This window comes from Aulonocara stuartgranti, assembly GCF_965226115.1.
Source record: "Aulonocara stuartgranti genome assembly, chromosome: 13".
In the NCBI taxonomy this organism is placed as follows: Eukaryota; Metazoa; Chordata; class Actinopteri; order Cichliformes; family Cichlidae; genus Aulonocara; species Aulonocara stuartgranti.
In genome coordinates this window covers 4,290,894-4,314,334 of record NC_138949.1, presented here as the reverse complement: position 1 = coordinate 4,314,334, position 23,441 = coordinate 4,290,894, and the positions used below count along the sequence as shown (strand labels likewise).

The following is a 23,441-nucleotide window of genomic DNA, read 5'->3' as shown; positions in this document are numbered from 1 at the left end:
GATTTGAGGCTTGTTAGTAGTAATACCACCCATCGAGATTGGTGATGTGCGCAACCAACAAAAGCCAGGATCACTTACCTACTCTGAAGTTGGGTGCTGTCAGGGTATCTGTGGCATGACCATTCTCACTGATGATGGTGGTGGTGTTTCCCCGCTCACAGTTGTTGTGACACCTGCCACCTATGCAGGTCAGTTTGCAGACAGTGGGCGTGAAGACCACCTTGATTCTTCCCGTATGGTTGCCTGCTGCCGCCAAAAATATGGCACAAAGCAAGACAAGAGGGAGGGAGAGCAGAGGAACTTCGGTTATTCTTTGAGCCACTGGAAGTGAAATTACTTTCATGTTGAAGCTTGTCTCAATCATCTGCTAAGGCTTCAGTCAAAACAACGACTAAAAAAAAGAAAAAAACAAAAAATACAGCTACTATGTAATTTTCAATTTCTCAAAAACTTGTGTCTCGGCCCAACACTTCAAACTGCCTGCCTATCTATTCCTCCTCCTTCTCCAGTGCTCCTAGATCCAGGGGCGCCTCTGAAATATGAGCAGGAATAAAGAAAAAAAAATTGTGGGAGCGGGAGAAGTCAGCAAACAAAACTCTGGGATTCCTTCCAATTCGTCATCAGAAGTCTCTGAGAGGTGGATATCGGCATATCTTCCAAAACAGACAAACAGCAATTATGCCACCTTCAGCTCCAGTACAAGCATTCCTTGTGCTTCGCCTTTCTTTTCCTTCTCTCTTTCCCCTTGATTTTTACTCTTAAGGAACACTAGCACCTCAAATAAACAGCAAAATCTCCAAAAATACTTTACTATGAAGGCACCAAATCCGTAAAAAAGTTGCCCCAGTCTTACAGAGGAATGAAAGAAAAAAGCTTATCTCCCCATTCCTAAGTTCGCTAAATATTCCTTCTCCACCCTCATGAAATCCAGCCCTCAGTTATTACTGACAGGAAAAAAAGAAGGCTTCAAAGTACACAGCATGTGTAACCTACTGTTTAACACATACACCTCTTTAGTTACATGAAGCTTTTTTTCTTTAATCCATTCAATTTTCTTCGTCCCCCCACCCACCCACCCACACACCCACACAGACCCACACACACACACACACACACACACACACACACACACACTCTTTTAATATCTCTTCCCTATGCAGTGGTTCTTGGCATCCCTGTGTCAGGTCCAAACCCCTGTCTCCAGCACTCAGTGCTTTGTCTAAGACTGTCAGCTGTTCATGCCAGCGAGTGCAGACTCGTGGAGTAAATCCAAGGAGCTGAAAAAGAGGAATCTTTTTTTTAAAACCCGAGAGCAGTGAAAACCACTGGATAAAACGCCCCAGGCTACCTAAACATTCACTAATAGGTGCAAAAATTAACTATTAAACAGGGACTTAATGTGATGTAGCGGTTACTACCCAAAGCCAATGGAAACTGGTTTTAAAAATAGTGCCAGGAGTATATATAGACGTCCAAAATTTAAAGTCCACACATGGTTTGTCCAATTCCCCTTGGAGGGAAGATTATTTCCAAAAGGAAATAAACAAGGAAAGGAGAATGGCAAAGTAACTGTGGGCAGGGGGAATGTGGGACTTCGCTTCACTAAAGGAACAAAAATATAAACAAAAGGTTCCAAAACATCCACCTGGAAACCTCCAATCTGCAAACAATTTTGAAGCTTTTTTAAAACAAACCTTCGTCTAAAGAAAATCAAACGTTAAGGTTTACTGAGCCACTGTGCTGATATATAGTATTCACCCAATTTTGTCTTTATTTTGGCTTTTTTTTTTTTTTTTCCTACACCATATTGCTCAGAAGAAGAGTCAAATTCAAATCAGTTCAATTGTCACCACAAGACGCTTTATATTTTAAGGTAGACCCTACAATAATACATACAGAGAAACCCAACAATATTATGACCCCCTATGAGCAAGCACTTTGGCGACAGTGGGAAGAAAAAACTCCCTTTTAACAGGAAGAAACCTCCGGCAGAACCAGGCTCAGGGAGGGGAAAATGCAAATGCATCAGTTTCCCTCTTTAAATGAGAACATAAAGAGAGTCTGCTGCTGAAGATAACCTGGATAAAAAATTCAAAAGGTTGAAAGCTATGGCGTTACTTTTGTGCCACTATTCTGAGCGCACGTAAAAAAGATTTGAGCGCACGTAAAAAAATTCGCAAGTGCAAGTGTTGCATTTTGAGGAGAAATTTATTTTGAGCAAAGAAAAGCTAAATTTGAGTGAACAAAATTCATTGCTGCGTGCAAAAAATGTATTTCAGTGTTTGCTATTATCCACACACACAACAGCAGCCGCTCTCGCTCAGTTTTTGCATTTGCGCAATGTGTCGCTCGCGCTCTAAACATTTCTGCCCGTGCACGTATAAACCATTATATTTGTGCCACAAAACCAGCAAATCACAGACTTGGATGCAAAAAATCTGATTGGCTGTTTTGGTCTCCAATCAGCTTGAAATGACGAAATGCAATATCCCAGAATCCATTTCATCCAAAACTCAAACGAGGCAGTGGCGGAGTTTGAAATATTACTCTTTCTGGGTCACAAAATAAACTTTTAAGATATTTTCATGCGAGAATGGTGCTGCGTAAACTTCAAATATCTGCTTGATTTATCAAGACATCACATATTTGCATAAGTGCTCTAATGTTTTTGGAGATGCCTGTTACCCACCAGCTGACCAGGTGGTCACTCGGGTTAAACATAATATATAAGGCTGAACTGACAAAAGATCGTCCCAACTACACCGCCAGGTATTATAGGAAAAAACAAAGCCTAAAACAAACGCTGTTGTGACAGTGATGTACACTGTCTTGTATATATTTATGATTTGTATCATCTTCATGTTTCCCTCTCACCACATATCCAAACCGATATCATGACCAGCAGCTTTTACAGCTGTGGCTCCAGCAAACATCAGCTGATACTAGAAAGTAATATTAAATAAATTCTAACAACAGCTTTTCAAGCTTGAACGTCATTTTATTTCATTTCATTGCATTTATTTATTTCACACTTGGTACAACAGTTTCCACAGTTAGTTCTTTCAGACAAACCAACCACACTTTCTATCAGTAAAGCACTGCAACCATGTGTGAAAAGGAGCAGGAAGAAGAAAATATTCTTATTAAACCCTGCCCCCTATCTACAATCCAACTTATATTGCAAGTGGGCACCAAAAATCAAGGAACAAACTAACATTAACATTTATCTCCGGTCCTAACTCAAACCAAACAACAAATTTACAATCAGAATATACCACCCCACATAGTAACAAGGAGAAAAGATAAGTAAATAAAATAAATGAGGCAAAAAAATAATGGATCCTTTTTCAATTAACTCCAATTTCATTCACATTCTTCATGTTGAGTTATTGTTTTAGACATGTAACACTTTTTAAAACAATGCAAATTTATACAAGTCTTTAAATTATAATGAAGAGAGTTCCACAGTCGTATACCCCTAACCGTTGCACTCATTAATCTTTGTGTAGTCCTAGCTAGCTGATGCTTAATATAAAATTTCCTTCTGCTGTCTTCTCCCCCCGAACACATTAAAAATACTCTTTGTAACTTAAAAGGCAAAATATTATTTTTAGCCTTAAACATAATTAATAGTATGTGTAGTTTCACTAAATCTCCTAATTTTAATTTATTTATTTATTTTTATGTTCTCTATATTTAACGTTATGAATCCTTCGTATAACTTTCTTCTGTAATAAGTTTAGAGGTTTTTTAGTATTCTCATATGTATTCCCCCAAACTTCGACACAGTAACTAAAGTATGAGGAAAACAATGAAAAATATAAAATGCGCATTGTTTTGTAGTCTAATAAATCTCTTACATTTCCCAAAATATAAATGTTTTTAACCATCTTCTTTCTAATATACTCAATATGAGATTTCCACATCAAATTTTCATCTACTATTACACCCCAAAAGTGAAATTCAGTAACTCTTTCAATCAATTCTCCATTAATTAATTGACATAATGACTTCTTCCTCCTTTTCACAATTGCCAAATATCATGAATTTCGTTTTTGTCAGATTCAAAGATAATTTATTTACATCAAACCATTTTTTTAATCTCAGAAATCCTATTTTCAACCAAATCTTTCAAATTCTCTCCAGAGCAATAAAAATTTGTGTCATCTGCAAATAAAATAAAATTTAACCTTTTTGATACGTCACAGATATCATTAATATATAAATTAAAAAGTTTAGGTCCCAAAATAGAACCTTGAGGAACGCCACATACAATCTTCAATCTTTCAGAGGTATTGCCGAGATAATGTACATATTGCGACCTATTGAACGTGCTGCTGTTGTTTAGCGCAACATCCGCTGGTTTCCTCTTTCTGGTGCAAAGTGGGCGATAAACAAACAAGAGAGACAATCAGCTGATCATTGATCAGTTTCATGATTGAAGTAGCAACAGGAGAGGGAGGGGGGAGAATGAGAGAAGAAGAGGGTTTTTGTTGATCGTGTCGAGCATATGGAAACAGAGGTAAAGGAGCATCTCTTACACAACACAGACATAATCATCTTGAAGAGAGAAAAGGTTCAGGGCGTGATTCATCCGGGCAACAAAGAAGCTGTGGCATAGCAGAGAGGAATGAGCGAGTACAGAAAGGGGGATAGTTGTTTTTCTTTCTGATGTTTTCCTTTAAGGCACAGAGGCTTTATGTGAGCCATCAAAGGGCATACAACTGTAGAGGCTTCAAAAGAAAAGTCAGGGTTCATGGAACGCATTTTTAGAGTCATCTGCAATGTTTTTGCAAACAAATGGTAAATGGCCTGCATTTGTATAGTGCTTTTCTAGTCCCTAAGGACCCCAAAGCGCTTCACACTACATTCAGTCATTCACCCACACATTCACGCACTGGCGATGGCAAGCTACATTGTAGCCACAGCTGCCCTGGGGCGCACTGACAGAGGCGAGGCTGCCACCAGGCCCTCTGACCACCTGGGTTAAACATGGGGTTAGTATCTTGCCCAAGGATATTTGGCAGCCAAGAGGCAGCCTGGGATCGAACCACCGACTTTCTGATTAGTGGCTGACCTGCTCTGCCACCTGAGCTACAGCCACCCACAAGGAACAGTAATTATTTAAAAAGAATTAATACGTACACCGATGAGCCAAACCATTAAGACCCACTGAAAGCTGAAAATTAAGGTCTGCAAAGTTGTGAGACGGAACTGCTGCCATGAAGCTCAATTGTTTCGGCACATCTGACGGCACATCCATCTAAATCCTGGTGCAGGTTTATATTCTGGGTAAGTCTATGGGAAAATGGCCCCCAGCTGCCTTGTTCTATGACCTCAATAAACACGTTCCTGGTCAGTTTTAGGGTCTCAGCCACTAGTGTCAAGTTTTAAATACAACATGATGTTCATTTTGCACATTAGTGACCCCAAGTAGAATAAAGACAAGTGGATGGATGGATAACACTGGCAAACATGTCATGTAGTTACATCTATATAGGGCTTCTTAAGTCTTCTTTCTTCTTCTTCTTTTGTCCCTAGCTGGCAGTTGGCGGGGGAGGTCATCCATGAAGCCAATACGTCGCTGTGGGTGTCGTAGGGTTTCCGTCTTGGTCAACGATGTACACCCATCGTGGGAGCAACCATCATGGCAGGCGATGGTTGCTCATGCTGCAGACGTGGCCAAACCATTGCAGTCATCGCTTCTAGATCAGCTCTTCCATCTCTAGTCTTACTCACTCAAAGTCACAAATATGACAGCAGGATGCAGGAGAGCACAGGGGAACTAGAAAAGACTGTCTCAAGCATTAGTGATGGGATTTCCGGCTCTTTTTAGAGAGCCGGCTCTTTTGGCTCGGCTCACTAAAAAGAGCCGGCTCTTTCAGCTCCAAACCGGCCCTTTAGGTTGTTTTGTTGCTTTAATTAATTTATTATTATCAATAATATAAAATTATGCACAAAAGGAATTACTAATGTAAAAAAAGTGGTTTTATTTATATATGTTTATATATAAATATATGTGGTGGCCCCTAGAGACAAAACACGTACAAACTCCAAAACATATTTCTAGCGTTAACTGAACTTCAAAACAGAGCTACTAGATCACTTAAATTACACAAGTGATCTAAATTGTATTGTTTGTGTATAAATACACAAACAATACATATGTGTATTGTTTGTGTATTTATACACAAGCACTCACATATATTCAAATAATTTAAAAAAATGTTCATTTACCTTTTACTACCACACACCAAATCCGGTCGTTGGTACTTGCTGGCTTGTGTAGCCACTAGGTAACAAAAGCTCAACACTGCGCCCAGCATCCTGGAGCACTTGTGTTGTGTTTTGTACGTGTGTCTGAGTTTTTACGTGTTTCAGAGTTCGTACGTGTTTTGAAGTTTGTATGTGCTTTGTCTCTAGGGGCCACCGTAAATATACTTTTATTTATTCACTCCACATAAAATGTAATAAATAAATCATATAATACAAAAACCAACTAGTCACAGTTCAACTTTTAACTTTTAAGTAACTTTTAAATTTTCAGCTTTTTCCTTTTAAACAAATTTAAAATGAAACAACACAAAACGCTGCAAACCACAACACAATTAAATATAAATTAAAATATGAAAACAAAAAGAAGATGCACATTCTCTGTCATATGGGCCTGCATGAATAAACTTTCTGAATCCTTTATCATCCGCAACTGAAAATAGTTGTGGATGATTACTATACCTTTCTAATGTGACGTTGTTGTCCCTGGCTCTCTTTCTCTCTCTTTCCCTCCCGCTCTGTTCCTGTGCTCCTGCAAGTGTAACTACTGCCCCTCCCCCCTCTGCCCAGCGCAAAGCACAAGGCTGAGTGAAGCGGGAAAAAAGTGCGAGAGAGAGGGTGAGAGAAGGAAAAAAAAACCCCCACGGCTCACGATAAGGAGCCGGCTCGTGTCGTTCACGTCACAGATCCGGCTCTAAGAGCCATTTCGTTCGCGACCGACACATCACTATCAAGCATACATCCTGATACCTTAACTTCTATTATGCCACTTATTAGACAGTTAGTGTTTTTTAAGTTGTTTTAGGTGGGAGTGACACATTTTTACAAAATGTTCAAATGGGAACATGACCGAGTGAATTGAGGTACTTCATTTTTAGGTCCCACGACTTGTTTATTTCAAGATTTTTAAAAGGGGCTTCGTTACAACACTAATGTCAAAACTCAGGTAATTCTTGCATAAAAGAACAACTTTATTTAGATAACATATTTTAACTTGCACCCTAAATTGACATCATTAGCAAAGATCTGACCAAGTACAGCTGAGGAGGTGGCAAAGAATTTTGTAGGGAAAACATTTGGGATTTTATAATGCAAACATATATTTTGCAAAGGCATGAGTGTAGACTGTGCAGTCTTTATATTTGTGGTTAGAGTGCTTCATGAAGCTGATGAAGTTAGTCTTAATTGTAGGAACTGGTCCTACAATTAAGCTGACCTAAGATCAACAGTTCCAGAAATCCCTACTCTGATTGTATACTATTTGTGGCATGCTTCTTTGGTCACTGTGGTGATGGTGAGGTGATCCTCCCTGACCAAACCTTCAGTCATGACCCACACTGCTAACACTTGTCTGAGGTTGCTTTGGCAGTGTGGGAGAGCTGAGGGATAGCTGAGGGGAGACGGAGAATAACTTTACCAGATGTCGCACCACAGCCAGTTGCTGACAGGCTGTCTGTCGCGTGGGACAGGGCTGACAGAGAGGCTGCAGGCTTCCTGTTTTAGAAGAGCAAACATGTCTGCTACTTTCAAAAAGTCTAGTGCTGACTGCATGCTGAGCAAAAACCAGCCATGGTATTCCCATTAAATTAGGCTCAGGGGTCTGCTATTTGTAGCTTTGCTGTGTTACACAGTAACTGGGGATATATGCTTCAGCAGGAGATCTACGTTACGCCTTAACCACAAACCACTCTGAAACCCTGCACCGTAACCCGACGTGCACTACCCAAGAAATGTGAGGTCGACAAAGCCCACACAGTTTTTTATCAATGATAAATTTATCAGTGAGAGAATAACAATCGTTGTCTCATTAATCACAATCAGAATACTTTATTATAAGGAATAATAATCATAGCATCAATAAGACTCACAAATATCACCAAGCTTCTGGAGGGGGACTGCTGAAACTATGACAACGGACATGAGGGAAGTACAAAGAAGTAAAAGAACTAACGGGACAAATGTGTTTGCCCCTAAAAAACCCAACAAATCAAAGACTGCAACGAGTGGTGACCCAGGAGGGGAAAAAAATCAATCAGTAATGTTTCTTTAATTGACAGATGCTATGACAAAATTGTCCTTTATATAAACACACAAACACTTAACCAAAAAAAGCCATCACATAAATAAATAATATGTTTACAAGTTGTGACAGCTGTCAACATGAGAATTGTTTTTCAGTCAAACTAATCAGTCATATTTTAATAATGTTTAACACAAGTTGTATGCAGGCAATGCATCCTTATTCTTGATTGCTACAGCTAGTACTCGCCCCTGCGGTCGCAGCAGATGGCCCCGCCCCTCCCTGAGCCTGGTTCTGCCGGAGGTTTCTTCCTGTTAAAAGGGAGTTTTTCCTTCCCACTGTCGCCAAGGTGCTTGCTCATAGCAGGTCATATGATTGTTGGGTTTTTCTCTGTATGTATTATTGTAGGGTCTACCTTAAAGTGCTTTGAGGCAACTGTTGTTGCGATTTGGCGCTGTATGAATTGAATTGAATTGATGTTAGGGTCATGTTAGCAGCATGCATGCTTTGACTGGCAGGGTGCGCCAACATGGGCAACTACAGCTGACAGCAGTGAGCTAGGTCTAACTTGCACTAGAGTAATTGAACTGGATCCCTCCTAACATATTTGTTGGTGCCTATTAGAGTGTTTTCAAATTGAATTGTCTGATCAATAACACAGTATGTCATCCTGTGAGGATGGAAATGAATTGAAATCTCCTGAAGTGGACTGTGTGTTCTGTGATTTTGGTGCCAGTTTATTTCTAATTATATTTATCTCTACTATTACTGGGGGGGAAACAAAATCAAAAATCATTCAGAAATCTTTCAGTTCATTAAATGAAAGTAAAACATTTGATATGGCGCGATCGTGGCTCAAGAGTTGGGAGTTCGCCTTGTAATCGGAAGGTTGCCAGTTCGAGTCCTGGCTTAGACAGTCTCGGTCGTTGTGTCCTTGGGCAAGACACTTCGCCCGGTGGCGCCAGTGTCTGGCAGCCTCGCCTCTGTCAGGGTGGCTGTGGCTACAATGTAGCTTGCCATCACCTGTGTGTGAATGACTGGATGTGTAAAGTGCTTTGGGGTCCTTAGGGACTAGTAAAGCGCTATACAAATACTGGCGATTTAATAAATTATTGTCGAGTTATCTTAGTTATGTGTTTCAATAGATCTTACTTAAATCCTGTTCCATCTGGAAAAAACTGCACTGCCAAAACAAATCTTTTGAATTAGGGTCACAGGGTAACAATATACATTATATTTATAATGTGCTGACCATTACTTCCACCCCATAAAATGGCACAAAGCAATAAACTATAAAAAACTAATTAAACGCTGTGATTGCTCAGCACTTCATGTTCATGTATATCAGTTAAATTAAATAACTATCTGATCACAGAAAAAGTATAAATAACCCCAAGACAGACTGAGATCCAATTGTTAAAATTAAAAATGCCTTTACTAAAAAGGTATTTATATGCGTAACTGACAAGGAAAAAATATCCAAACATTTCTACACATACAATCAAATAGAAGACACACCTCGATTCTGTAGCAGTTATCTGACCCCTGATCAGTTTAGGGTTCTAATGATTTATATGAACAGTAATGCCAGATTACTCCAGCTAAAGCGTTATTCGGGTCCAGGTACATTACCACACCGGTCTGGACTTGAGGAGGGTTAAACCGGATAAGCATGGAGCCCATGGACACACAGAGATCTGCTATCCAGATAACACTGTGAGAGATGAATGAGCCGACTCTAAACCTCGTGTTGGAGCAAATTTCATCCCACAAGGGATTTGTAAAATTTATGATTGTAAATGGATTTGATGCTATATTCAGCTGCAAAATGCTATCAAACATAGTCCAAACACACAATTTACTTCAGATACTCTCGGTCTACTTTGAAGTAGACACTCACATCTATGTGGAGACTATAACTTTGTGGTTGTACCGTGTGGGAGATATCTGACACTATGTAGACAACCGACACAGGCCTGGAGTGTAATTTATAGAAGGTCATTACATTCTAGATTGTAATTATAAAAATGATGTGAGAATCTATTCTGTGTTATTTTTGTTATTTTAGCAACTCGTTTAAGTATGGTATTTGTGAAACCAGCAGCAGGCACATGTTGGCTCTATTATAAGCCCTCTTACATCTCATTCAGCAGATGAACAGGCAACGAACGGCACTTGAAATAACACTTGGTTTTGCCAAATATTTATTTAGAAGCCAAGTTTTAAAGAAAAACTCTCTCCCAGAAATGCACTGCAAAGAAATGTCAGGAAATTGCGGCCACTGCCCTCTGTCCTCTCATATGCGTCCGTGCCCCTTTTCCTTCACTGGTTTTTATGTCTGACACATTTTCTGGCATTTAGAAACTGCTAGCTGAAATTCAAATGAGCTGAGGAAATTATTTTGAAACCGGGTCTGGGTCATTGTGGCCATGCATAGGTCTGCTCAAGTCTGCAATGCTGCAAAGCCAAGCATCAACACTGCTCTGTCTGCTGACTTCCCCATTAATAACCTCAAGTCAGTCCAACCGGCTGCGGCCAGAGGCACAACCACTCGTGCCGTCTAAGGATCCTTTGAAAAATATTGGCTTATTCATAGATACATCCCAGTGAGTCTGATGTTGGAGTCCAGCCTTGAATTTATGACAAGCCACAATAACCAACCACGAGCTGCTGAATTATGGCTCTTGTTGATCTGTCAGATGTATTAGGGTCCGACTGCCAGCCAAAGTTGGTCCAAAAAAAGGATTTTTTTTTCTCTCTGAATGGTTTGGGAAGTTCAGAAATAATAAAAAAGCAAATGTCACGAAGGTATTGCACGATTGTTTCCAAGTTTACTAACTACTTCACGGTTTATCCAGAGACAGTACATGGTTTATTACTTTATGACATAGAAATACATTGTGTTTATTCTCCTCGTTGGATTTTGTTTAGGTCATTTTTAATAATAATAATAATAATAATGAAGCTGAAGTGAAACTGCTGTTCCTCTAAGTCCTGATAGACACTGTGAGGTAGCATAACATAAGCAGCAAGGAAAGTGATAGGAAGACAGCATCTGCAGACTGTTCAAGTTTCTTTTAAGTGTTCTTTATTTTCTGGCGTCACCTTTCAACAATTGTTTCGCAAAACATAAGACCCTCACAGTCAAAATCTCACCTGCTTTATACAGAATTTTACCCACAGCTGAAACTCATTAATCTCTACCGTTGAGAAAACAGGGTAGACTAAATAACACAGTCTAGACAAAGAAACAGGAATAAGATCATTCTTCCACTTAACAAACTCATTCACCCAACTAAACGGATTGAAAAGTCAATCTCGTCACAAAATCCGACTCATGAGGTAATTTTAAAGGAAATTAACAATTTGACACAAAAGAAACACCCCTTCATTTGGTTACACTCAACTGACATGATCAATGCATCATATCCTATATAAACAGGAAGTAACGGGGCGGCCTTTCCCATATACCAGTTTTACACATAAGACCTGCACAAAGGAACACACAATGGTACGTACAACCAAACTACATAAACAAATGAAAGATTCAAATCAACTAATAATTAAGTGGCATTTAGCTTTAAGAACATTTGCACAGATGTAATGAATGTAACCAATGCTATCCTAAACAGACCCGGGATAGTATGCAGAGCCAAGGTTACATGTGCTGTGTCTACACTAAAGCATTATGATTGACTAGAAGATAACAGAAGACATTATAACAATATATACAAGTGACAAATGGTACATGAATTCAGTCCTAGCCACTTTGTCACAGACTCCCATGCTGAAAAGCCAGACTTCAGCAATGAAATTAACACATTTACAAAGAGTTGAATGTTTTTATAACTCACTCACTTGAATTTCATTAAGGATAAACGGCATGTGGAAGTAGCTGGACCTTTCTATTGTGTTTGTGCTGTTTCATAATAAATAATCTGACAAATAATAAGGTCTGCTGAGCAGCACAAACCATCCAAGAAGTTTGTGTTTCAGTTTTTAGTGAAATGCTGAAGCTTTACTAAGCTGTTGTGCCGTTTGTGCACCCATACAGTTTACAGATGACAGCAAACAATATAGATACACATGACAATCTCAATATTATGCCTTGTGTAAAATATTGCAATACATTAAATCATAACCGTTTACAATTTTGCACCATCAGATTGTTATGAACTCACGGGCTAAGTGAGGAAATACAGTATATTAGATGTTTGGCACGCTGGCGTCCACTTTAAACTGTAAAGTGGGGATAATTTGTCAGGCAAGAAAGTTGAAAGGAGGATAGGTAGCAGATAGACTCAGCTGTAGGCAGCTTCCTTCCCCTCAAATCTACAGAGGCACTTGTTGTTTCAGCAAACTGACTGGTTCTCCCCAAATGACACAGTTATTTCATTCCATTCTCCAATTCGAACTCTTATACTCCCTCCCTTTGTCTGAAATTGCCCACAGAAAATGAGACTAATAATTCATTTTCGACAGCCCAGAGCAGCAAGCGATGCTTAAGTCTTTATGCCATTTACCGCTGGAGCTGCAATTTGAACAAATCCTTTTGCTGCCGAACTGCAAGCTGCACATTCTCTCCACATCCTCACAGTGTCAGACCCAATGTGATGGTTTCTGTGCGTGTATGTGCATAAAAATTACTTAATTATTATTAAGTGGTAACTTTGTAACAATGTATCAACAGGATTCTCAGTAGTTCTCCCATTAAGCAGTTTAATTTAGAAAACGGACACAGACATCATTAAAGTTACGTTTGAAATGTCTTGTGTATATTCATTCATGATTGTCGGTAATGTAGTAAATATTCTTACACTTCCCTTCACTTTTTCAGATAAGAAGAAAAAAAAAATCACACTAACTGAAAGTAGCCAAAGGAAGGCTATTATGTCACTATTGGTAGCACAGCTCTGTTTGGAGACCTCTATAAATATACATAGGAGGCACAAGATGTGGAGGGCAGAACAAAGCGGTATTAATAGTCAGATACACCATGAAATAAGTTGCTGGAGGTGAGTTACAAAGCAACTTGCAGATACACATCAAGTTGTCACAGCAGGAAAAAACAATTTACCTGAACATCGCACTGAATTAAGGTCAGCTAGATAACGTGCCATTGCACTGCAATAATACAAACATGCTACTCATCTTTGTGGATTATGCTGCTCAAGTATAGTTAAGTCACTATAAATTAAGGGTTTCAGAAATCAACACTCTCACCGACTAAAAAACACACTCTGTACCACAGTAAAACACTCATTAAGACAGAGAGAAGATGCATGAAAAGATGATTTTTAGGACTTACTCACCGTGGATAGGGTTGTGTCCCACTGTTAGGGGGATAGGCCTTTCAGGCTGGGTCTGGATGTGAGTCTGTGTGTGAGTGGTGTGCCTTTGGTAGTATTTGGGCTTTATAATATACTGCTGGCTCTGACCAGGGTGAACTGGCACAGGTCGAATTCTGAAGGAAAAGCAGAGCACAATCAAATGCAAGAAACAAATCAAATACAAAAAACACATTACAAAGACATGCATACACTAAAAATGACACTTTCATGTCTTTTGGATCAATATCAATTTTATATGTGAACAAGTCAGTTTTAATCATGCTCATAGCACTTTGTAGTTAACAGGAAAATGCCCCAACACTTTAAATCTGTGTTCACAGTAAGCGATTTCCTGTGACAGCTCACAGAAACCAGCTGCTGTCACAAAAGGGACTGGGATGCTGCCACCAGTGTCTGAAGGTTTTGGCCCATAGAGAGCACTGCAGCCTCATCTCTCTGCCCTCTGTGATTCACTGTGCATTGACCCTTTGGAAAATGTGATCTTTTCCCAACACTAAAATCTTCTGCTTCTTTGTAAAAAGAAATCTTCTTACCACTTCCTGAAATTATCACTTTGGTTTTAGGAGGTGATAATATTTAAGAGCATCTCTCTCATGACAAATTCTTTGAGTTCCTCCAGAACAGCATCATCCCCCATCGCTTCCACTTACTACCCTTTCCCTTTTCATCAGCCTTGTCCTCAAACCACTGAGATTAAAGCTTTTTTAATTCTGCTCAATGGACAGGTCGACGCTGCAGAGAATACGTCCCAAGGATGTGTCCTCTTAAGTACAGGGCAGTCAACTTGATTTCACTGACAAATGAAACAATTTTCCCCAGGAGTTGAACCCGTAGGACTATTATGATACCCTGACTGCACTATTAAGTGCAATTACTGGTTATGGGAAATATCCCTACAATTTAAGTACTGATTGCAGTTAATTTTGGTTAACACATTTTCTACAGGATCAACTGAGATGACACTCCGACTGTTCGTAAAGCACCATCATCAAGTTAAATTTTCTTCTAGTTAGTATCTCTGAGTGGATCAGCTCTACCCCCTCTGTGTCAGGGAGTCACCAAGACATTTATCAAATGTTAAGCCAAAGCAATGCAAGCAGACATGCACTAATCTTTTCCTCTTTTACAGCTCCATAAAGAATGTATACTTTATACTTTAAATCTCAGGGCCCTGTGGTATGGTGAACTCTTTTTAAGCCTTGTACTTAATAATAATAAAATAGAGATGGATCAAACTCTCACCACACTGACTAGCTGTCATATATGATTCCAGCTGAAAAAGTTGAAAAACATACAGGAACAGAGGTTTTCTGCAGATGATTATGAACATGTCCTAATACTATGGTGTGAGATACTGACTATTTACAATTTTTTCCACCTTGAAAGTAAGATTTCACAGTTTTTATATTAACAAAATACAACTGAAACAAAAACAATTCTAAAAGTGCTATTTTATACTATGCTATACTTCTCACCCAGAGCAGAGGCCCTGGTGGATCGATCCCCAGCTACCAAGCATCCGATTCATTCCAGTAAACCGGATTCACAGATTTGTTGACTTAACTGCAGGTTATCGCTGAGGGTGGCTGATTAGTGGCCAAAAAAATCAAAGTAAATTGTGATGCAAGCTAGAATCTTCAGAATATTTTTGGAATATTATTTACTTTCCAGACAACATATTGTAAATGAATGAGACAGACTGGAACCTAAAGCGATTTAGTGTCTGGGATCGCCCAGCATTCAGTCTATTGTACAGCTCTGGGATCCTGCCATGAAACAGTATTGTAAGGGCACTGTAAGCAAGTTCAAGTAAAAAAATAATACATCACAAAACACTAAATGCACCTATTGGTGCTAAAGTACAGGGTGATATTAGTGATATTAAAGCCCTGTTTGTGGCACATTAGTATATGTGAGGGGGCAAACTCCTCAAGATGGGTGGTAACCATGGTGACCATTTAGAAGTCGGCCATCTTGGATACAACTTTTGTTTTTTCAATAGGAAGAGGGCCATGTGACACATCAAACTTATTGGTAATGTCACAAGAAAAACAATGGTGTGCTTGGTTTCAACGTAACTTTATTCTTTCATGAGTTATTTACAAGTTTCTCTTTGTTCACAGCCATTGACATGTCGAAGAGGTTAACATGTGAGGAGCGGATCGAAATTGTGTTGATATCTGGTGAACGCAGTAACCGGGTCATTGCAGAAGATTTCAATGCAAGACACCCTACGAGACCACCCATCTCCAATGCTACAGTTAACAAACTGCTTGCTAAGTTTCGTGAAACTGGTTCAGTGTTGGATTTGCCAAAATGTGGACGCAAGAAAACTGTCACTAATGAAGAAACATCAGTGGCTGTCCTAGCTTCACTCAGCAAGAGCCCACAGCATAGCACTCGCCGCATGTCACTGGAGAGTGGCATTAGTCGAACATCCCTTCGGAGGATATTGGCTACTCACAAATGGCACCCTTACAAACTCCAGCTGCTGCAGCATCTCAACGAGGATGACCCAGATCAGCGCACAGAATTTGCAGAATGGGCAAAACAAAAAGGTGTCCCAATCTGACCCCCTTAGACTTTCATCTTTGGGGTCATCTGAAGGCAATTGTCTATGGTGTGAAGATACGAGATGTGCAGCATCTGAAACTACGGATACTGGATGCCTGTGCTGGCATTTCTCCTGCGGTGTTGCTATCAGTGTGTGAAGAGTGGGAGAAGAGGGTTGCATTGACAATCCAACACAATGGGCAGCACATTGAACACATTTTATAAGTGGTCAGAAACTTGTAAATAACTCATGAAAGAATAAAGTTACATTGAAACCAAGCACACCATTGTTTTTCTTGTGACGTTACCAATAAGTTTGATGTGTCACATGGCCCTCTTCCTATTGAAAAAACAAAAGTTGTATCCAAGATGGCTGACTTCTAAATGGCCACCATGGTCACCACCCATCTTGAGGAGTTTGCTCCCTCACATATACTAATGTGCCACAAACAGGACTTTAATATCACCAACCATTCCCATTTTATCACGGTGTATCTATATAAATGGCCCACCCTGTATAATATTCTGTACTATAACTACTTCTAACAGCTAACATATAATTCAATTCAATTCAATTTTATTTATACAGTGCCAAATCACAACAACAATCACCTCAAGGTGCTTTATATTGTAAGGTAGACCCTACAATAATACTAAAATAAAAAATAAAAACCCAACAATCATATGACCCCCTGTGGACAAGCACTTTGGCAACAGTGGGAAGGAAAAACTCCGTTTTAATAGGAAAAAAACCTCCGGCTGAACCAGGCTCAGGGAGGGGCAGCCATCTGCTGCAACTGGTATACACAGCAGCTGCTTTCCATCTACATAACCATGAACTGAAACAGCAGGTCAATCTGCCTGTCTTTAAGCAGTAACTGAGAAGAGGTACATTTTACGTTAAATTTAATCATTTGAATTAAGGATACTGTCTTGAACATTGGGTCGTTTTACACCGTAATTCATATCAATATTAGCCCTTAGTATTTGAATACTAAATTTAACACTTATTAGACTGGATATAAGCTGGCTGTCTTGACACACTGTGATTGTAGTGTTTGTGTATTCCTTCAGCACATAAAAATAGTACATCTATTGGAGCTCCCAAATGCTGGCACAGAACTATGGTAAAAATAAAGTCGGTATGAATATAGCTTAGGGCACTGATCATTGTTTGGTCAGCTGTCAGTGATCAGAGGCACTAGGCATCCTCTACATCCTTTATTATTAAAAACAATGGTGTGAATGCTCGTGTACTCCAGGCTGATACACTGTACTTCCCATTCTTTATCTTCTCAATTGACCAAACTTCACGCCGTCAACCATGTTTACTGCTTAATGAAACAAATAAATGCCTGAGCTACATTCAGACAAATGGGACATGTGCTCTTAATTGCCATCTTTTAGTCCGACATTTCGGAAGATTAGCAGCTTAGCTCAACGTTGTTACAGAGATCAATGTTTGAGATCTCAAAAAAGACAGATTGGAAGGCTGCAGATTTGAACATGAGGACTTTCTGGTGTTAACAACATATAAAAAGAGGAATAATGATTATTTCTTTTCCACATGCATTCTTGCCGCAACCAAGTCACAAGAAACTGCCCCTGTCCAGAAAATCATCTCACACACTTCCATATCGAGCATTGGCTTTAAGTGGCTGAGTGCATCAGCATTTTTTTAGTCATGTTTGAAATGCCATGAAGTCTGGAGTTTTGACTTAATTTTGTAAAGTAATCAGATGTTTTATCTCTAGAAGTCTTTCAAGTTGCCCGTACAACCATTAAGATTAGTAGTCTTCTGGAGGTACTGGTCCGTGTGTGTGGGCTACCATCAACTAGTGTAGCCAACCTTTACATGGAGGAGGTGGAAAGACACGCTCTTTGCTCTTTTAAAGGGACAGTACCTAGCCACATGTTGATGACACTTGGGTCAAAATCAAAACCCAAGAAGTAGAAGCCTACACTGCTCACATCAACTCTATGGATAAAAACATAAAGTTCACCAGGGAAGACACAAAGGATAACAGTTTGCCATTCCTGGACTGTGCCATGCGTATTCAAGAGAATGGAACCTAAACATTGAAGTTTACCGGAAGCCCCACACACACAGGGACCACCACCCTCTGGAACACAAACATGGAGTAATCAGGACCCTACAACACCGGGCAGAAAATGTTCCCTCTAAGCCTGAGGGGAAAAAGAGGGAACACTCACATGTAAAGGAAGCTCTTAAAACATGGACTTCCATCAAATCAACAAAGATGCACAGAAAAGAAGATCAGACACCAACTAGGAAGGGCCAGAAAGGCAAACGCAACAATATTGTCATCCCCTATGTGACAGGTTTATCACAGAAACTCTTCTCCAAGCACAACATCCCAGTGTACTCCAGACCCAGCCACACACTCAGACAAAAAATGGTTCATTCCAAGGACAAAGCTCCTAAACACAAACTTAATGTAGTGTATGCTGTACAGTGTAGCAAGGAATGCTCAGACCTCTACATTGGAGAGACCAGACAGCCACTTCATAAACACATGGCACAACATAGAAAGCCACCTCGACAGGACAAGACTCGGCGGTCCATCTGCATCTAAAGGACAAAGATCACTCTTTCGAGAATGCCAGTGTTCATATTTTGGACAGAGAAGACATTTGGTTTGAAAGAGGAGTGAAAGAAGCCATTTATTTCCAATATGAGCGACCATTTTTGAACAGAGGGCGGGGCTTACGACACCAACTGTCTGTCTTTATTCTGATGGACCAGACATGAGATCTGTAAGTGATTTGTCAGAGCATCCTCAATCCCAACACTTAACATACCAACAATTTGTCACGTCCCAATTAGGGCTGCCACAAACGATTATTTTGATAGTCGACTAGTCACCGATTATTTTTGCGATTAGTCGACTAATCAGATCATCATCCATTGGACGTAAAACGTACAGCTTATTGCACCAGCAGCATCTGCTCTTATATAACTATCATTAGCTTACAGCTTTAAGTGTTTACGGTATGTGCTCACTAAAAATAAAGACAAGATGATAGTTTATTAAATTTTAATGAAATTTGCAGATTCTTTCGGTGAAGTTTAATAAACTCCTTGCTATCTAAAATATAACAGGACACCGGAGTATATTCTCGAGAATCTCACACTTCTGATAATCAGTTGTTTATTCAGCTGTGTAAAAACTATAACTTTAATCTCAGCCAAACCGATTTACTCAGGAACAAATAAAATATTAAAAAAGCCAAACAATAACATTTTGAAGTTATCTAAGTGACTTATATATATTTAACCTGAGTAGCGACAGACGGCAGTGGGTTTGAAAACGATTTGCCGGGAGTCCGGTGCTCTCATGGGCTCCAGTGAGCCTTGCCCCCGGCTAGCTATCGAGCTAGTGGGCAACAGACGTCTCCGAAAATGTCGGGGCGCTTTTGAAAATATGTGGTGTCTTGATAAACTGAGCAGATATTTGAGGTTTACACAGCTACATTCTCACCTGAAAATATGTTAAACGTTTATTTTGTGACCCAGAAAGAATAATAAGAGTAATATTAAAACTAACTAGCTGCCGCCATTGTTGTAAACTGAGCTGGGCTGCGCTATGAATTCTGGGACACAGCTTCTTCTTCTTCTTCGGGGTTAACGGCAGCTGGCATCCTTGTACATGCAGTGCTGCCATCTTCTGTTTCAGTCCGTTATTACACTCTTAAATCCTTCTACTTATTCCTGCGTCTTTTGTGATCTTACAAAGCTTCAAACGACGCGTCGACTATTAAATCAGTCGTCGACGATTTTGATAGTCGACATAATCGTGACTAGTCGACTAATCGTGGCAGCCCTAGTCCCGATACGTCTCATAGTAACGCAAAAGGTAACCTTCCCTATGCTATGCTCCAGATTGTGGATGGAATCCAATAGAATGATGCTCCTGGCAGTAACACACGTTCCAGCCATGTATTCCAGCCCTAACCTTAACCACAACCTTAACCATATCAGATAGTTTTTTCCAAAGCGATTCATGATGAGAAAGCAAGATAAATTTACATGTGTAGATCCAAACAGTTCTCATGTTTCCAAACGTGTAACATACCGACGATTTGTCACATAGCGTCGGAATGTTACTTTTTGGCATGGGAACGTGTTGGATTTGTTGCTGTAATTATATTTTTTCAAACTGTGAAACAAATTGAATAACATTCATCCATCTAATGTTGGGTTTAGTGGTGGGGAACAACTTTTACTTTGTGCAGCACTCTCTCTGTGACTGTTTCACCCAGTCAGAGCAAGCAGCTTCCAAGAACCACTCGCTGAGTGGTCGGGTAATACACATTTTTATGTAGCAACTGAAGGTTGCCAGGCAGTCGATCGATCTAAGATAGCAATAATAATGACACAGAGCGAAATGTAAAAATAACATAAAAAATAGTACAGAATATTAAGCAATAACGGATAAATGAAAGGTTTTGCAGAAATTAAATTGCATTTGAACAAAAACAAAACTGTCATCAAAAAAGCAATTAAAAATAAAATAATTCTTATAAATTAAAATATGTAATATTATTAGTAATTATACAAAGTTTTGGATAACTCCTGTTGGTGGCTTTCAAAGAAAATGTCATTAATACAGTACACACAGCACATTATACTGTATGTGCAGAAGATTTAACACTAATGGAAAATGATATGTCCTTCTCCGGGACTGGAAAATGAGGGATACAAGGAGAGTGCATGGCCACAGAAAGAAGATGATAACATGGAGGGAGAGCCATTTGTCAACCAGACATATTTTCATCCCTTTCATATGATAGGCCTCCTGCCACAGTATAAATAAACAGAAAGTGATAGCCTTGTACATAGCTCAGCTATGACCCTGTAAAGTCTTAAATAGCTCTTCTGTTCAGATTATGCAGCAGGCTAATGCAGAACTGTACTGTAACTTTTCACACCTCATTGTATGAAATGTTTGCTTGTACGATGCAGTCATGAAAACATTTTGTGGTTGAAGGGTTACAATTATCTGTTAAGATAAATTTGTGTCTGTGTACTCACAGTGGACACAATAGCGTATGTAAAAAAGCTTTTGTGCATGCTTGTTTATATAAACTGACCAGCATCTAGTTTGTTATGGAGGTGACAGGTGTTGTAATCTAAATTGAGACAGGCAAGGGGAGCATATTTGACTTTGTTTACTGCTCACTCCCCTAAATGAAACCTATAAAAACATGTAACCTTTCAAATCTGCAGCCAAGAAAAGCACTGTGTGTGTAAAAAAGATTTGTGTGTGGACTTAGCCAAAAAAACCCTGCAAGTTACAAGTACGAATTTTGACCCTATTTCTCTTCCTTTCATCTGATTGGTCAATGTCATGTCAATCACAAATGTAACAATCCAATCAGAGAACAGATGGGTTTGGCTGTCGGAGGGGCGCTTTTTTGAGCTGCAGGTCCTTGAAGGGTAATACAGTTTGAAGCTAGAGGATCTCTATATAAATACCCGATAGAAGCTAGGTCCCCTAACTTTCAGCAGCTGTTGAAAGGAAAAAGTTGTGGTATATCAGTGGTTAGAAATACTTATTACTACTTATTACTTTAGGATTATTTTAACACAAAGTCAGGGCTGACCCGGGACCATTGCTGTGAGTCACAGTGCGCAGCATAAAAGTCCTTTCACATCCGACGCAGGATGTGCTGCTAATGCTAACTGCTAACTAAAAGCAAAGGATCCAGAATTTGTTGCTGGCTGCTGGGCTCTGTGGGTTTTTGCAGCAGCTCTACCTGTACTAGATGCACCTGCTCCTTGTCGTTTCTATCTCTGACTTTATGTCCTCTACAAGAGTTTCTCTTTTTTTGCTAGTTCTTCAAATGTTCAATAAAAACATGTATGCTAATTCGTAACGAAGAAAGCTTTGTAATGAAGACTGTCATTTCCAAAACACTGCCCCCCCCCCCCCCCCGCGGTCCGCAGCGCTGTTGAAAAGGCTGTGGAAGTCCCTGTATTAAACACATAGTCCTGTGACACAAAAATCACCAAACTTGGACGACCACAGACTGTTTTCCTTCGTGGTGATGAAGGAAAACGCTGGGTTGGCATGTAAAAGGGCATTTATTCCCTTCAAAGACCTACAAAGTACAAAATATTTATGACCACATTTTGAGCCCATAATTTTCATCCTGCCTCAAGAAAATATCATGACTGCATTCACTGGCAATGAGTGCAACAGTAAAATAAAGAAATTATTTAACAAATAAAAAAAAGACAAAAGTTTGGAGGGTGTCCAGTGATTGTTACAAAAGCCTGCTGGTCTTGAATATCAGATTGAACTATTTCCACACAAACAGATCGGTGAGTGAGGTGCGTACGTGTGTGTGCCTGTGTGTGCGTGCATGCATGTGTGTGTGTGAGTGCGCATTCATATCTTTGTGGGGACCAACAGCCCTTATGGGGACCAAAATCCTAGTGACTAACCTAATGGTTAGGTTTAGGGAAGGGGTTAGGCTTTTCATTTTTCATGGTTAGGGTTAGGGTAAACGGCTAGGGAAAGCATTATGTCCCCACAAGATATGAATAACCAACAAGTGTGTGTTTGTGTGTGAGACAGAGAGAGAGAGAGAGGAGGGAGGGCTGAATCTGTTCACTTTCGGCCTTCAATGCTGTGGCCACAATCACAATCCAGTGCCGACCTCCAGAACTAGCTGTCCAAGTCTTCCCCACAAGAACTGACATACTCTGGTCTACCGAAATGAACCCGCTGAACCTCACAAGTGCCCTCACACATACTAGTGAAGGCAGTCGGACTTCAAGGAGGGAAAGCAGCAATATCTACACTGAATAAGATCTGATAAGATCAGATCAGAGTTTCAGTAATAATCTGCAAAGACTGTTTAATGAACCCTGGCAGAAAGTACAAGACAGCAGTTGAGAAATCAAGACCCGTATGCCAAATTTGGTCCTCTGTCAAAAGGATTCAGTTCCTCAATAACAGTAAAGGTTTCCACTATGATTGCTTTCACCACAACTTGCATTCTAAAAAAAATCTGCTTTCAGTTTTTCAGATTATATTTTTCCATTTGTATTCCCTAACTATGGCAGTACCATTTCTCTCTCTCTCTCTCTGCACTACATCCAACAACTTCTCTTTTGGACATGGTGGGTCTGCATGTACTTTGTAATGTGTACATGCCGTAGAAAACCTGCAAGTTTCACATGACTACATGATCAGAACTAAGAGAATTTTCCT

The 23,441-nt window shown here is 39.7% G+C and overlaps 1 protein-coding gene across 6 annotated transcripts in view; it reads right to left on the bottom strand.

Annotated features, from left to right (window-relative positions):
• Positions 1-23,441, bottom strand: part of ltbp1 (latent transforming growth factor beta binding protein 1) — a 134,913-nt gene that overhangs the window by 69,869 nt on the left and 41,603 nt on the right. For 5 of the 6 annotated variants that reach the window (XM_082558110.1, XM_082558107.1, XM_082558109.1 and 2 more), the window contains exons 4-5: positions 13,606-13,757; positions 79-246 (exon numbers count right to left, since the gene is read on the bottom strand). In XM_082558110.1, coding sequence (XP_082414236.1) covers positions 79-246; positions 13,606-13,757 — 320 coding nt within the window. The remainder of the gene's footprint in view (positions 1-78; positions 247-13,605; positions 13,758-23,441) is intronic. The other variant, XM_082558108.1, reaches the window with a different exon arrangement.